This window comes from Phascolarctos cinereus, unplaced genomic scaffold (assembly GCF_003287225.1).
Source record: "Phascolarctos cinereus isolate Bilbo 61053 unplaced genomic scaffold, phaCin_HiC Scaffold_8;HRSCAF=390, whole genome shotgun sequence".
NCBI lineage: Eukaryota > Metazoa > Chordata > Mammalia > Diprotodontia > Phascolarctidae > Phascolarctos > Phascolarctos cinereus.
In genome coordinates, this window is record NW_027556291.1 from 3,191,133 (window position 1) to 3,204,157 (window position 13,025).

Below are 13,025 nucleotides of genomic sequence, written 5' to 3' on the forward strand. Positions count from 1 at the left end.
TTTCCCAAGCTTCCACTGTCCAGCCACAGCCCCTGAATCATCCACCTTTACCTAAGCACTGCTCTTCACCATCATGGTGACCTCTAGCTGTTCTCCCAGTCTCACATTTCTCGTTGCCCAGCCTGGACTCCACAGCCAACTGTGTCACTGTTTCTGTCTCTAGACTCCTTCACCCTCTTGATGCTCATTTATAACCAGAAAACCAAGCCCCAAGCTGGAATCACCTTGATTACCCAGGTACAACACCTCTGAGGAATCTTGGATTCTTCCCTCCCACCCCGACCAAGTTGGTTGCCAAATCCTTACACATCTTTCCTCTGCAATGTCTCTCCCTTCCAGTCCTTCCTCACCAGTACTCTAACCCAGAACCTCATCACCTCTTTCCTGAACTACTGAAGTGGCATTCTTGCTGGGCCCTGTGTCTCTGGGTCCGCCTGGCTCCCATCCATCTTAAGCACACTGCTAGATCCATTTCAGTGAGTCACTGCTCGGGTCACATCATTTCCTGGCTAAAAGCTCTTCAGTGAACAATTCCCCATTGCCTACAGAATAAACAAAAGCTCTCCCTTAACTATAATCTTTGGAGCATTTCTCCCTCCCACCACTCCCCTACAGGAGCCTGCCACTCTTGCCAACCTGCGCTAGTCACCTTTTCCCCAAAATGCCTCGGGCTTTCCTGATACCACCCTCTCACTTATTCAGGTCCTTTTGCCTGGAATGCCCTCCCCTCCATTTCTGCCATCGTTCAAGGCTCAGCTCAGATGTTCCCTTGTCCATAAGGCCTTCTCTGGTATCCCCAGCCAGAGGCGACCTGTCCCAAGCCTGAATCCTCAATGCATTCAGTTTTGCTCTATTCTGTGGTGATGTTGTTTGCTGTGTATTTTTCTTCTCTGCCCTCCTATGCTCTAGACCATGTCTTATAAAGACCTGTAACACTTTCCATGCCCAGCACTGGGCCATGCATACATGTTTGAAAAAGATTTGCAAAATTAGTCCATAATTCAAGGAATAATAGTGACAGTCCATCCCGCCCTAGACTTAGGCCCCAAGCAGTGATTTTGTGAGGCATTAATATATATATATATATACATATATATATATATATATATATATATGCAAAACTACCTCTGTAAGGGTCAGTGCATGAGTAGGCAGGAAAACAAAACTTGGGGCTGAAAAATGCATAAAGGTTCATTGAATTGAATGGAGATGTAAGTCTAAGAATGTCAGAGCTAATATTAACCGTGGATTTAGAAGCATCAAGTGGTTGAGAAGGATCTGTCTCTAGATAGGAGCCCCAGGCCCTGCAATGAACATATAATGTCAGGAGACTCCTGAAGGGCAGAAGTTACCCTAAGACACCCTGTGTGAATTCACTTTCAAGAATCGACCCTTGGGGTGTTGGGCCATGGCAAGTCAACGTCCAAAGGTCAAGAGTCTTAATAGAAATGATGAGAATAAGCAGTACTCGGCCCCAAACTCAACTAGAAAGGGTTAGTGGTTCTGCAGACTATTTAAGCATATGAATGAATATGAAGGATATGAATAGGCAGTTTTCAGAAGAAATATAAATTAGTAATCAGTATATGAAAAAAATGGTAAACATTAGCAGGGCTGTGGGAAGATAGGCACACTGATACACTGTTGGTGGGGCTCTGAAGTAGCCCAACTGCTGTGGAAAGCAATTTGGAATCAGTTCTCCAAAGTCATTGAACTGTATACGCTCTCTGACCTGGCAATGACACTACCAGGCACATTCCACAAGGAGGCCAAAGACAGAGGGAAAAGTCCCAAGTGCACAGAAATACATACGGCTCCACTTTTGTGGTGGCAAAGAATTGGAAACAAAGCAGATGCCCAGTATGTGTATATGAATTGTATATGAATATAATGGAATATTATTGTGCCCTAGGAAATTGAAGAATTTAGGGAAATTTGGAAAGGCCTGTACAAACGAATGTATGTGTTAATTAAGGAGAGCCAATGGAACAGTTTACACAATGACCCCTAAGATATAATGATTATATGGAAAGACATCAGACCTCATAGGACTGATGGGGAAGCATCTCTCCTGAGAATGAATAAAGGCAAAGGGACCAGTGTTTGGTGAATGCATGGCTCCCCAATCCTGGAATCTCAGGGTGTGAAAAGCCCTCCAAGGGTATCACCCAGACCTGAAGAAGAACCCCCATGATAACACATCTGACAGGGGCATCCCGCCTCTGCTTGAAGGCCCTTAGGGAGGGAAAAGCCCCCACCTCCTGAGGCAGTCCTTTCCCACTCTGGGACAGTTCCAGTTGTTAAAAATTTATTCTTACATAAACCTGAAGTCGGCCTCCTTGCAGCTTCCCCCGGGCTCCTGGTTCTGCTCTCTGGGGCCATTCCTTCTTCCTCCCCTGAGTCTCCTCTTCAACTCTAGATATTCCTAAAGTGTGAGCTCAAGGCTCTTCACCACCCCACCCCTCTTCTCTAGATTCTCTCCAGCTCCTCACTGTCCTTCCTAAACGGTGGCCCCAAGAACTGAGTCCTATATTCTAGATGGGGCTGACCAGGGCAGAGCACAGAAGGCCAGCCGCCCACCTCCCCAGTTCCAAACCCCTTGTCTCTCGACATAGCGACAGGTGACGTCGGCCTTCTTGGCTCTCATGGAACGCTGAGCTTGGAGCCATCTAAAGCCTCTGGCTCCTTCCCCGCTGCCTTCTGCTTTTGAAGGAGATGTTTTGGAACCCGAGTCTGTCTTTATATTCACTGAAATGAAGAACGCTTGCTGTCTTTGCGCTTAGTTTATTTCCTAATATTCACCTTCCACCAAACACAAACAGATGAGTCGACATAGCGCAGGTGAACCAAGGTGGTAACTGAAAATGCCGACTGCCTCGTTCAGAATAGTGACTACATGTGTTGGGGACAAGACCATATTAGCAGAATGATGTGGCTCCATGGGAGAAAACAAGGGACAATATCACATATGGCAAGATCCCAGTTTGGAAAGAAAGCCTGTAAACATTACCTCGTCCCTCTCAGTCAAGCCGGGTTGTTTGGGTTCTCCTGAGATGGCCACACTCTGTTTCCTCCCTGATTCCCCTATGTCACCAGCGGCCCACGGATCTTGGCAATCATTTGAACTGGCCCCACATTCAGGGAGGGTCACTTCACTGCTACCAAAGGCCCTTTTCCCCTGTGTCCCTGCAGTCTCACCCCAGCCTCACCTAGTGAGTGCCCCTGGCTTTGCCCTCTTTCCTCCCCACCTTCAGAATGGAACTGTCCTCATAGCTCCAGTAACCCCAGCACTAAGGGACTGAGCTTTACTTGGCCCCATACTTGACCCTGCCACTCCATCTTCCTAGGTCACTGCCAGCCCTTTATCCTAACCCCACAGAATCACAGGATCTCAGGGTAGGAAGGGGCCTCAAAAGCCATCCAGTCCACCCTCCCCCCCCTTCCCCAAGCCTTCATGCTTGGCTTGAAGACCCCTAGTGAGGACTTAAATCTTGGTTAAATCTGATTGCACTTGGGGTCAAAAATCTTCTCCCCAAGTAAAGGAGAGGGGAGGCTTGGCTAGGTGCCAGGACATGTGAAAAAGAGCTTGGCTGCAATAAGAGGCCTGGCATCCAGGCCTAAAGAGGTCACACCACAGCTCTGCGGGCCACATTGGAGGAAAGCCATCGATGAGCTAGTGTATGTTCAGAGGAGGGAGACCAAAGTAGTGAGGGCATAATGTGGATTGAAAGGCCTGGGGACATTCAGCCTGAAAAAGATCGATGCCTTCAAGGGTCAGAGTATTTCCCCTGCTGAGCTCTGCACTCAGTCTCATTCTGACAGTTTCCTTCTTTTTTTTTTTCTCCCCAAGTGAAAAAAAGAAAGAAAGAAAGAAAGAAAGAAAGAAAGAAAGAAAGAAAGAAAGAAAGAAAGAAAGAAAGAAAGAAAGAAAGAAAGAAAGAAACTGGCTACAGGTATGGACTCAGGACCCAGGGTCTGCACCTCAGGAGGAAGGCCACAGCCCCTGCTACAAGGCCCATGGCCCAGACACTTGCTACCCCTTGGCTATCACTAAGTGGTAAACGTCCTCCTCCCAGGGCTAGAGAAATAGGAGAGATCTGTTGCCCAATGCAGGCTTTCATTGAAAGAAAAGAAACCCCAATAGGTTAGTATGACTTAAAGTTCCTTTCTCTTCTCCAAGAAGGATACAGGTTCTTAAATCATGTGGGAGTTTTTCTGCGGCAAACTTCTGATTGTTTGGCCACTGGCTGACCTGGCGCAGTATGGCAGTGCAATCAGGCCGCCCAGCTGTAAGCGCTAAGCTCTACCATGTGGACCACTCAACCAACCCGTTGAGAAGGTGCCGTCCCCTCCCCTGCTGACTCAGCTGTACTCAGAAAGGATGGACTGCAGTGGGCACATAGGGTCCCAGAGGGATCCCCAGGAAACTCTACCAGAGACGTTGATGGGCACGATGCTGCCTTGGGTGGAACACGATGGGTGCCACCTCTTCTCCTCCAGGATGGGCAGAGGGAAGGGTCTGTTCCAGGCGTTTGGCTTGTCTGGAGAGGCGGGCAGGCTCAGAGAGGACTCAGGGGGCCTCACACCCTGAGTGGTGGTCTTGTCTCCGTTCCCTCTTCGACTTGTGGGCTATTAGGAAAAAGGCCAATGGAAACAGGGTAATGGAAAGCCCGTGGGTCTGACTGGAGGAAGAAATAGTCCCCAGAGGATGTTCTTTGGGCAGTGAGTCAGGCTTCCTGGAGGAACCATTAAAGTGAAGGAAGGATAGGAGGACTACTATGGATTCTAGCTTTAGAGGAAGGAATCTTTGAAGACACAGAATCCAGTCTCCTCATTTTACAGATGAGGAGGCTGAGGCCCGGAAAGGGGCAGTGAGTTGCCCAGGGTCACACAACTAGTAAATGTCTGAGGTGGGATTTGAACCCAGGTCCTGCACAATATCCCTACTCTGCCTCTCAATGAGCAGGTGCCCTGTCAGAGTTCCCCCAGCCCGTGGCAGCTTAATGTGCCCTTTCTCTGGGGGCTTTCCAAGCTACAGGCCCTGAAATTCAGCTCTGTCCTCAGCCCCGTGGGCAGGCCCAGCCTGTAAGGGTGGGCCTAGGCCTCATCATGAACTGAGGATGGAAGGGTGGGAGCAGAAGACACACATGCCAGGGCTCTTTGCTCCTCCCTGGAAGGCCAGGTGAACAGAGGTGGCTAAGGGCTTCCGTCTATAGACTATTCCATAATTAGTGGGCCTCTGCTCTGGAGGCCTGCCTACCATGGCCCTTGCCAGTGAAAGAAAGCTGAAACTCACCATCAACACAAACTCTAGGCGCTTGGCAGACTGTGGCCTTGAGCCGATAGTGGGCTCCAGGGGGTCGTCTGGGCCTGGAGTACGGAAGGTCTGCCCAGAAATCCTGGCCTCCGAGTACTGTTCCTCATACTCTTCTGAAAAAGACAAGGTATGAGGACAAGTAGTACAGGAAGGTATGCCCAAAGGTCAGGGCTGCAGCCAGCGTGGGCAGTGGAAAGCACTGATGTGGTGCTCCTGGCTTCCAATCCCAGCTCTTCCACTTCTTGGTCGAGGGACCACTGCCCCCAGTTTCTTCAGCTACAAGATGGGGGGGAGCCTGGACCCCTTAAGTCACTTCCAGCCCTAAATTTATGAGCCTCTGATCCAGACTCACTGAAGGTAGTAGAGGCAGGAGTGGGAACCTGGGCATCATCCTAGCCTAAACACTGACTGGTTTCCTCTGGGCTCCTCCCTGAGCTGGGGCCTGGGGGAAATGGCCTGCGTGTCACCCTTGGCTCGAGGAGACAGAGACCCCAGGAGATGGACAAGGCTGTGGCATGGAAGGGAGGGAGCAAAGTCACCCCCTTCTATCAGATACTTTCCTATTCTAACTAATTAGCTTGGATTACTCAGTGCTAAATGGTTGTTTCTAAGCTATTGATGTGAAGTAGCCATACAGTTGGTGGCCTCTAGGTGTGGTGCCCAGTTAACCAGGCTTTAGTTACGGCTTTGCCCAGCAAGCAGTCAATAGGCACTTGGCTCCATCATGGCCTGTCATGGAGCACATCCCTCCATCTTCAGAATTTGCTTCAGCAGCTGGGAGTGCCATGGGGCCAGAGAGCTGGCTGCTCTGGGTGCCCAGGAGACCCACGAAGGTCAGAGCTCCCTTGAGAAGGAGCCTCGGGGAGGTGGGGGAGGAAAAGGGTCATTCGCATGTGCCACGTACAAAGGTCCTGGCCAGGGCTGGCTGGCAAATGCCTGGGGGAGTTCATCCCAAGGCTGGCCTGGGCTCTAGATTTACAGCTGGAAGAGGTGGAGTGAGTCGCCCAGGATCACACAGCCAGCAAGTGCCTGAGGCTGGATTTGAACTCAGGTCTTCCTGACTCCAGGCCTGGAGCTCTATCTACTGAGCCACCACGTTGCCTCATTTACTCTAGAAGAGAAAAGTGAGGACCACAAAGGAGAGAGGACCAACTCTAAGTCACACAGACAGTAAAGTAGCAGAGCCAGCATTTGAACCCAGGTCCACCAACTACAAATCACATGCTCTTTGTACTGTGCTTTACCTTGGTGTGCAGCCCCATCCTACTGGGGGAGGGATGGGCTCGGGCCATCCCCCAGATGAGACCAGGCCATGCCCCTTGGCAAACTTGGCTCTCCACTCTCTGTGCCAATGGGCCTTCTCACTTGTGAGAGATGCCCAGATACCACCCTCTCCTCCCTTTAATAAGGCTTCATTGTACACTTACCGTGAGTCAGTCCAGTGCCATTATCAACACTTTGGGGAAAACACAAGTAGAATACCCAGTCCCCGTCAGGAAGCAACTTACGGCTTAGTTGGGGGAACAAGACAGACACACATGAATGACCCAGGAACAATGACAAAAGTATGAGGGGGTCATAACAGGGAGTACTGACTCTATGTATATGTTTAAACATATGTATACATATATACACAGATGTTTGCCTCTGTGTGTGTGGTGTGTGTGTGTGTTGTGTGTGTGTGTGTGTGTGTATGTGTGCAAGGAATGAAAAGCAAAGCAAGGGGGCTGAGTCACCAGAGGCTTCTTGGAGAAGGGGAGATCAGCTTGACCTGGAAGAAAGAAGACGGTTGGATGGTCCAAGGAGGAAGTCATTTTAGACTAGAAGAAGACAGAGAATGCACACAAGAGAAAGTGAGGCACCTCCACTGACCAGGACTAGGAGCAGTGCAGTGACAGCAGGAGGGCTTGAATGCAGAGGGTGGCCTGAGAGCTTAAGAAGAGGAAGCAAGGGGACTGTGAGAAGGTGTCTGGTGGCAAAGCTGGAGCAAGGAAACCCAGTGGCATGACATCAACGTTGTTCCCTTTGGGGCCTAGGACACAGGGCAGGAGGCCTAGGGTGCCCAGAATAACAGCACTCCATGACGATGGTGGTACTCGTGTGCCTTGGAAGATGAGGATTCCAGATAGGGTTGCCATAGCAACAAGGACCCCAGAAGAGGAAGGGAGAAGTGAGGCAGCAGCAATAATGAGCGTGAGTGTCAATGTGGTGGCATCTTGAGTGGGTGCCAAGAATGAGCCAGAGTTGGGTATCAGACGCTCAGCAGAGATCTGGGGCTTGGGGGGCTGGGGGTGTTTCCAGTGCAGCCCAGGAAAGGCGGCAGAGCTAAGCACAGAATGGCAGACCTCCCCCTAGCCTGGCCTGGAATCATCCTGACTCATTCTCTCCATTTTGGCCATGCAGAAAGCGGCTCAGAGGAGCTCAATGATTTGCCCTCATCGTACTGCCACTAAGTACTCGAGTCAGGCTTAGAACCCAGGTCCTTCCTGACTAGTCTGGGTCTATGGTTCTTTTAGCTGTATGTTCTCACCCACCACAGTCAAGCCTGCCCAGACATGGCAGGCCAGAAATGCTGATAGCCCTCCATCCCCCTAACCTGCACAAGCTCTCCAAAGTGCCCCTTTGCCAGGCTAGGAGCATGTGGGGGGCATGATGACGGAACATAGGGGGCACGGCTGAGAGAGAGAGAGAGAGAGAGAGAGAGAGAGAGAGAGAGAGAGAGGAGCAGAGGCCTGGGTCCTCAGCTGTCCTCTACCAGCCCTTCACTGAGGGCCTGGCTAGACTCAGCCCTAGAAGAGAAGGAGCAAAATGCTGCCAATTTTGCAGCGTGCTGGAAGATGAGCCCTGCATAGCAGCTGCTGACCCTGCCTCTCAACAACAAACAGCAGGGGCACAGAACTCCAGAACTCTTGACCTGGCTGCCAAAATCCACATGATGGGCCGCAAGCTCTGGCTGCCTCCACTTCCTCCCTCGTGGCCCCCCCCCCCGCCCCTCCCTTTGCAGCGGTACCTTGCAGCAAGCTCTGGAGATTAAGCTGAGCCTCCTGGTGCAGCTCTTCCACACCTGGGGGCCGGCTGGAGGAGAGGAACACATTCACTGGCTGTTGCCATGACGACTTGGGGTGGGTAGCAGTTTTCTTATTCTCCAGACCCAAGTTGGAGGCAGCTAGGGAAGAAGAGTACCAAGTGAGCCCTGGAGATGCGGAGCCAAGGACGCCAGGAGGCCACGTGATGAGCAAGATGCCACGGTCACCTGGAATACTTCGGGAGGCTCCCCAGAATGCAGAGCAGGCCCTGGGGAGGCCTGGCCGGGCCTGGCTCTTCACCCCGAATAGCCAAGGGGAGAGGAGCCTCTCCTCAGCTTCCTCTGCCTTGTTTAGCACCCTCATTGTGACAGGGAGAGGAGGCCCATCCTTTTTTCCTCCTCTCATCCAACCATTCTCTCATTCTGAGCCATAACTAGGAATTCTGCCACCCAGGACAAGTACCAAACACTGGGCCTGGGAAAAGTGAAACAAAACAGAACCTCAGTTGGGGGGAGCAGGGGGAGACAGAAGTCTCACAATATTAGTTAGCAGGCAGTGAGGCCACTTCTAGGGCCCCCTCAAGCTTCCCCTCTGATAGCTTCCTGTTTTATTTTTTCCCTTTAGGTAATTGGGGTTAAGTGATTTGCCCAGGGTCACACAGCTAGTAAGTGTCAAGTGTTTGGTCTGAGGCCGGATTTGAACTTAGGTCCTCCTGACTTCAGGGCAGGTGCTCTATCCACAGCACCACCCAGCTGCCCCCTAGTTTCCTGTTTTCACCAGTTAGTCTTGATAACTAGGGGATACATTTTACGTTTCTATGTGCTGAAGTAGTGCAGATGTTGCCAAAGAGCCTTCTAAATTCAGCAGCTCTGGGGTGAAGGCCCAGTTGCCTCACCCTAGTTATGGTTCTGTTTGAAGACCTTCATTTGGGCATCAATACATTTAGTCCCCTCAATGAGCCAAGCCATGAGCTGGGCATGGAGAGCGATGCCTCTCACAGAGCTAACAACCCAGCAGGTACAGAAAGAACCCTCATTTCAACTGGAACATGCTAAATGGGTTCAAGAAGTGGCCCCAAAGTACTTGGGGCATTTTGGCAGGGGGTGGGTGGGAGGAAGAAGCTACTTTTGACTAGAAGGCCAGCACCTCCACCCATGCCTTACTCACTGTAAGTGCTGCAACATAGCCCACCATGGGAGAGAGGCCAAGTAGGCTATGCCCAGATAGCCCAGTCAGGCCTTGGGAGGGTGGCGACATATAGCATCAATGTCTTGGACTTCTGGATAAATATGTGGTTCTCATAAACAAAGATCTACTCAGTATTACCTTGCATACAGGAAACATTTCCATAGTGACAAGTGCATTTATCATAACATGAACACAGAGTAGTAACCCATTCCTAGAAACACACAATGGAGGCCAGATGATGTCATGAAAAAAACTTGCAATTAGAGTCATAGAATCATGGAATCATAATCTGAGAACTGGAAGGGACCTTTTGAACGTCTCCCACCTGAAGAAATTCACCACCTGCCAAGGCAGCCCCCTTCCCTAGAAGTCTTCAAGCAAACTCTGGGATCTTAAAGAAGGGATTCTGCTTGAGATTTGGCTTGGCGTCAATGGCGCTAAAGTCCCTGCCCACTCGGAGTTTCTGGGATTCTGTGTTCAGCTCTCTATCCTTCTATCTAGTCACTGATTCATCCATCTGTTCATTCATTTTTCCATGCATTTATTCATCCACTCAACAAATACTGAGTATCTATTACCGATAAAGTTCCACATGAAGCTGTAGGTTTTACAAAAATGGCATGATCTCCTTGGAAAGGTGTACTTCTAACTTCCAGCTCACATGACAATGGGAAAGGCCAGGGAGGAGTCAGCTCTCCTACAAATGGGCACTAGATTGAAAAATGATCAAGAAGTCCAAAGAGAAACATCAGTAAGCTCTTTCAAGAAGACTGAGATGATACACAAAAAGAGCTTAGACATGGAGGATGGCTCAGGGGAATGGGCCTACCTCAGAGGCCTTCAAAGGAAGCCCTCAGCAGCACCCCTGAGCAGGGATAGCCAACTGCAGAGCTCTGGCCAGGGACACTGAAGCCTGCCTGTGCTCTGAACAAAGATACATCAGGGGAAGGGGAAGCCAGTGGAAAGACATTGAAGTCAGGACAAACAGGATCCATCCCAGGTCTGACCTGTCCAAGAGTGCTGAAGGGGAACCAGCCTAGCTCTGGACAGAGTCTCACATTAGGAACTAAGGATGGAGAGATGGGTAATCACAAGAAGATACTGGACATTATGAAGAAAGTTTATGGGACAAGAGACAGACATGAGGTGAACACAGAAGAAGAAAGTAACTGTACCACAAATACAAGCAGTGTCTCCAGGGGGAAAGAAAAACTGGGTTGGCCACAAGGATTATGAGAATACTTGGGAAAAAATTAAGCAAGAGATTTTTTTTAAAAAAAGAAAATGATAGGTGAAATAAGAGGTCTGGAAGAAAGAATTAGAAAGAGAATAAAGAACTGAGAACAGAAAGTAGAAAGACTTATGCAAGTAAAAGAGTCTCTGAAAGTTAGAATGGATCAAAGACAACTCAATGACTCTATGAGAGAACAAGAAATTTTAGAACAAAAAATCAAAGATTAAAAAAACAGAAGAAAATTTAAAGTATATACTATCAAACACAACTGACCTGGAGAATAGGCCAAGGAGTGACAATTTAAGAATCATAAGACTCCCCAAAAACCATGACCAAAAAGCAAAAGAGTACCATATTTCACAAAATCATAAATGAAAACTGCCCAAATTTATTAGAACCAGAGAGCAAAGGGGAAATAGAAAGAATACAGCAGTCACCTCCTGAAAGGAACCCCCAAATGAAAAATTCCCAGGAATGTCAAAGCCAAAGGTCATAGCTTCCTGGTGAAAAAAAAAAATACTATAAGTGGCTAGAAAGAAACAATTCAAATACCAAGGAACCTGTCAATATCACATGAGTCAGCAGCAACAACTTAAAGGAGAGAAGATCTTGGAACAAAAAAGATAAAGGTTTACAACCAACAACAACTTACCTGCATAGCCTGCAAGATTGAGTACAGTCCTAGAGGCGAAAAAGGATTTTAATGGAATAAAAGGCTTTAAAACATTTCTGCTAAGAAGCCCAGAGATGACTAGAAACTTTGAATTGTAAATACAGGGGTTAAGAGAAACCTAGAAAGGCAAATACATTTAAATAACTGGAAGGGTCTAAACCAGAGGTGTCAAACTCTCTAACCAGCTTAAAAACAAAATAAATAAACATATCATATAACATAGATAATGTTTATTTGTTGTTTTCTAAGTCAATATGTAGGCAGTTTCTATTTGAGTTAGACACCATTGTCTAAATGGTAAAGTGCTTATATTTTTACTAAGAGAAGAGACAAGTCTTTCAAAAATTCTTAAGTCTTCAAGGGCCACAGAAGAAATTAAATAAGATAAACAGAGGGACTGTGGGTGGTTTTGTTCATTTTTAATGGTTCTAAGATAGAAAAAAAAAGGGGAGGAAAAATGGAGTATACGAGGAAGAAATCAGGAAGAAGGCTTTATGAGAAGAGCATACAAAAAGGGAGGAAGGGGTGGGGAGAGTGGGTATTACATGAACCTCACTCTTATCAGAACTGAACAAAAGGGGTTTGAATATACAGACACAAAACATTTAGTTTCACTCCACAGGGATTAGGAAGGAAGAGGGAAAGGGGAGAGAGGGGCTTGAGAGGAAGGTAGAGCCACAAGCCAACCAAACTTCAACTTTGGAATGTAGGAATAAGTGGATTGAAAACCAAGAGCTAGCATTATCTAGAATGGAGAAACATGAGAGGGCTTTCTAATAAGATCAGGGTAAAAAATAAACCAAACCAAGCCAACCAACCCCAAATCCCAAGTCGTCTACCATGAAATGCCATGATTTTCCCATGATTGCCCAGCTGGCAAGTGTCAGGGGCAGGATTGGAACCCACCCAATGTCTACTGACTCCAAGTCCGGCACTCGGATGGATGTCCAGGTGATAAGGTGCCAGAGGTCCTAGCAAGAGTCATAAAAAACACAAATGGAAGGAATAAACAGTGGCCAAGAAGCAACAGACTGGTCACTTTCAGAGACTGTGTGATGGTCTAGCTGCAGAGCCCTAGAGATTCAACTCAAATGAAAGAATTAATAGCTTAGGAAAGTAGCAGATACCAAATAAAGCTCCCTAGACCATCAATTTTTCTGCATACAGCCAGCAAAACCCAACAGGAAGAGCTAGAAAAAGGATACATTCAAAATGACAATGAGGGGCAGCTAGGTGGCGCAGTGGATAGAGTGCCAGCCCTGAAGTCAGGAAGATCTGAGTTCAAATCCGGCCTCAGACCAAACACTTGACACTTACTAGCTGTGTGACCCTGGGCAAATCACTTAACCCCATTCCCTAGCCAAAAAAACCCAAACCAAACCAAAACAAAATGATGACAATATATTCATCATTTGGGGGTTTGCCTACCAAGACACACACAGAAACTATGTGAATCCGACTATAAAACACCCTTTACAGCAAGAAGGACAGACCTAAAGAATTGTACAAAAAGGAATTGCTCATGGGAGGTAGTGTGGCGTAGTGGATAGTGAGCCAGCCTTAGAGGCAAGAAGTCCTGCCTGGGAC

The 13,025-nt window shown here is 48.3% G+C and overlaps 1 protein-coding gene across 1 annotated transcript in view; it reads right to left on the reverse strand.

The window, feature by feature from the left end:
• NHSL2 (NHS like 2) overlaps positions 1-13,025 on the reverse strand; it is a 180,395-nt gene that overhangs the window by 17,929 nt on the left and 149,441 nt on the right. Inside the window, 3 exon segments of the mRNA XM_078147879.1 lie at positions 4,434-4,629; positions 5,297-5,430; positions 8,328-8,483. Of these exon segments, the coding sequence (XP_078004005.1) occupies positions 4,434-4,629; positions 5,297-5,430; positions 8,328-8,483 (486 nt within the window).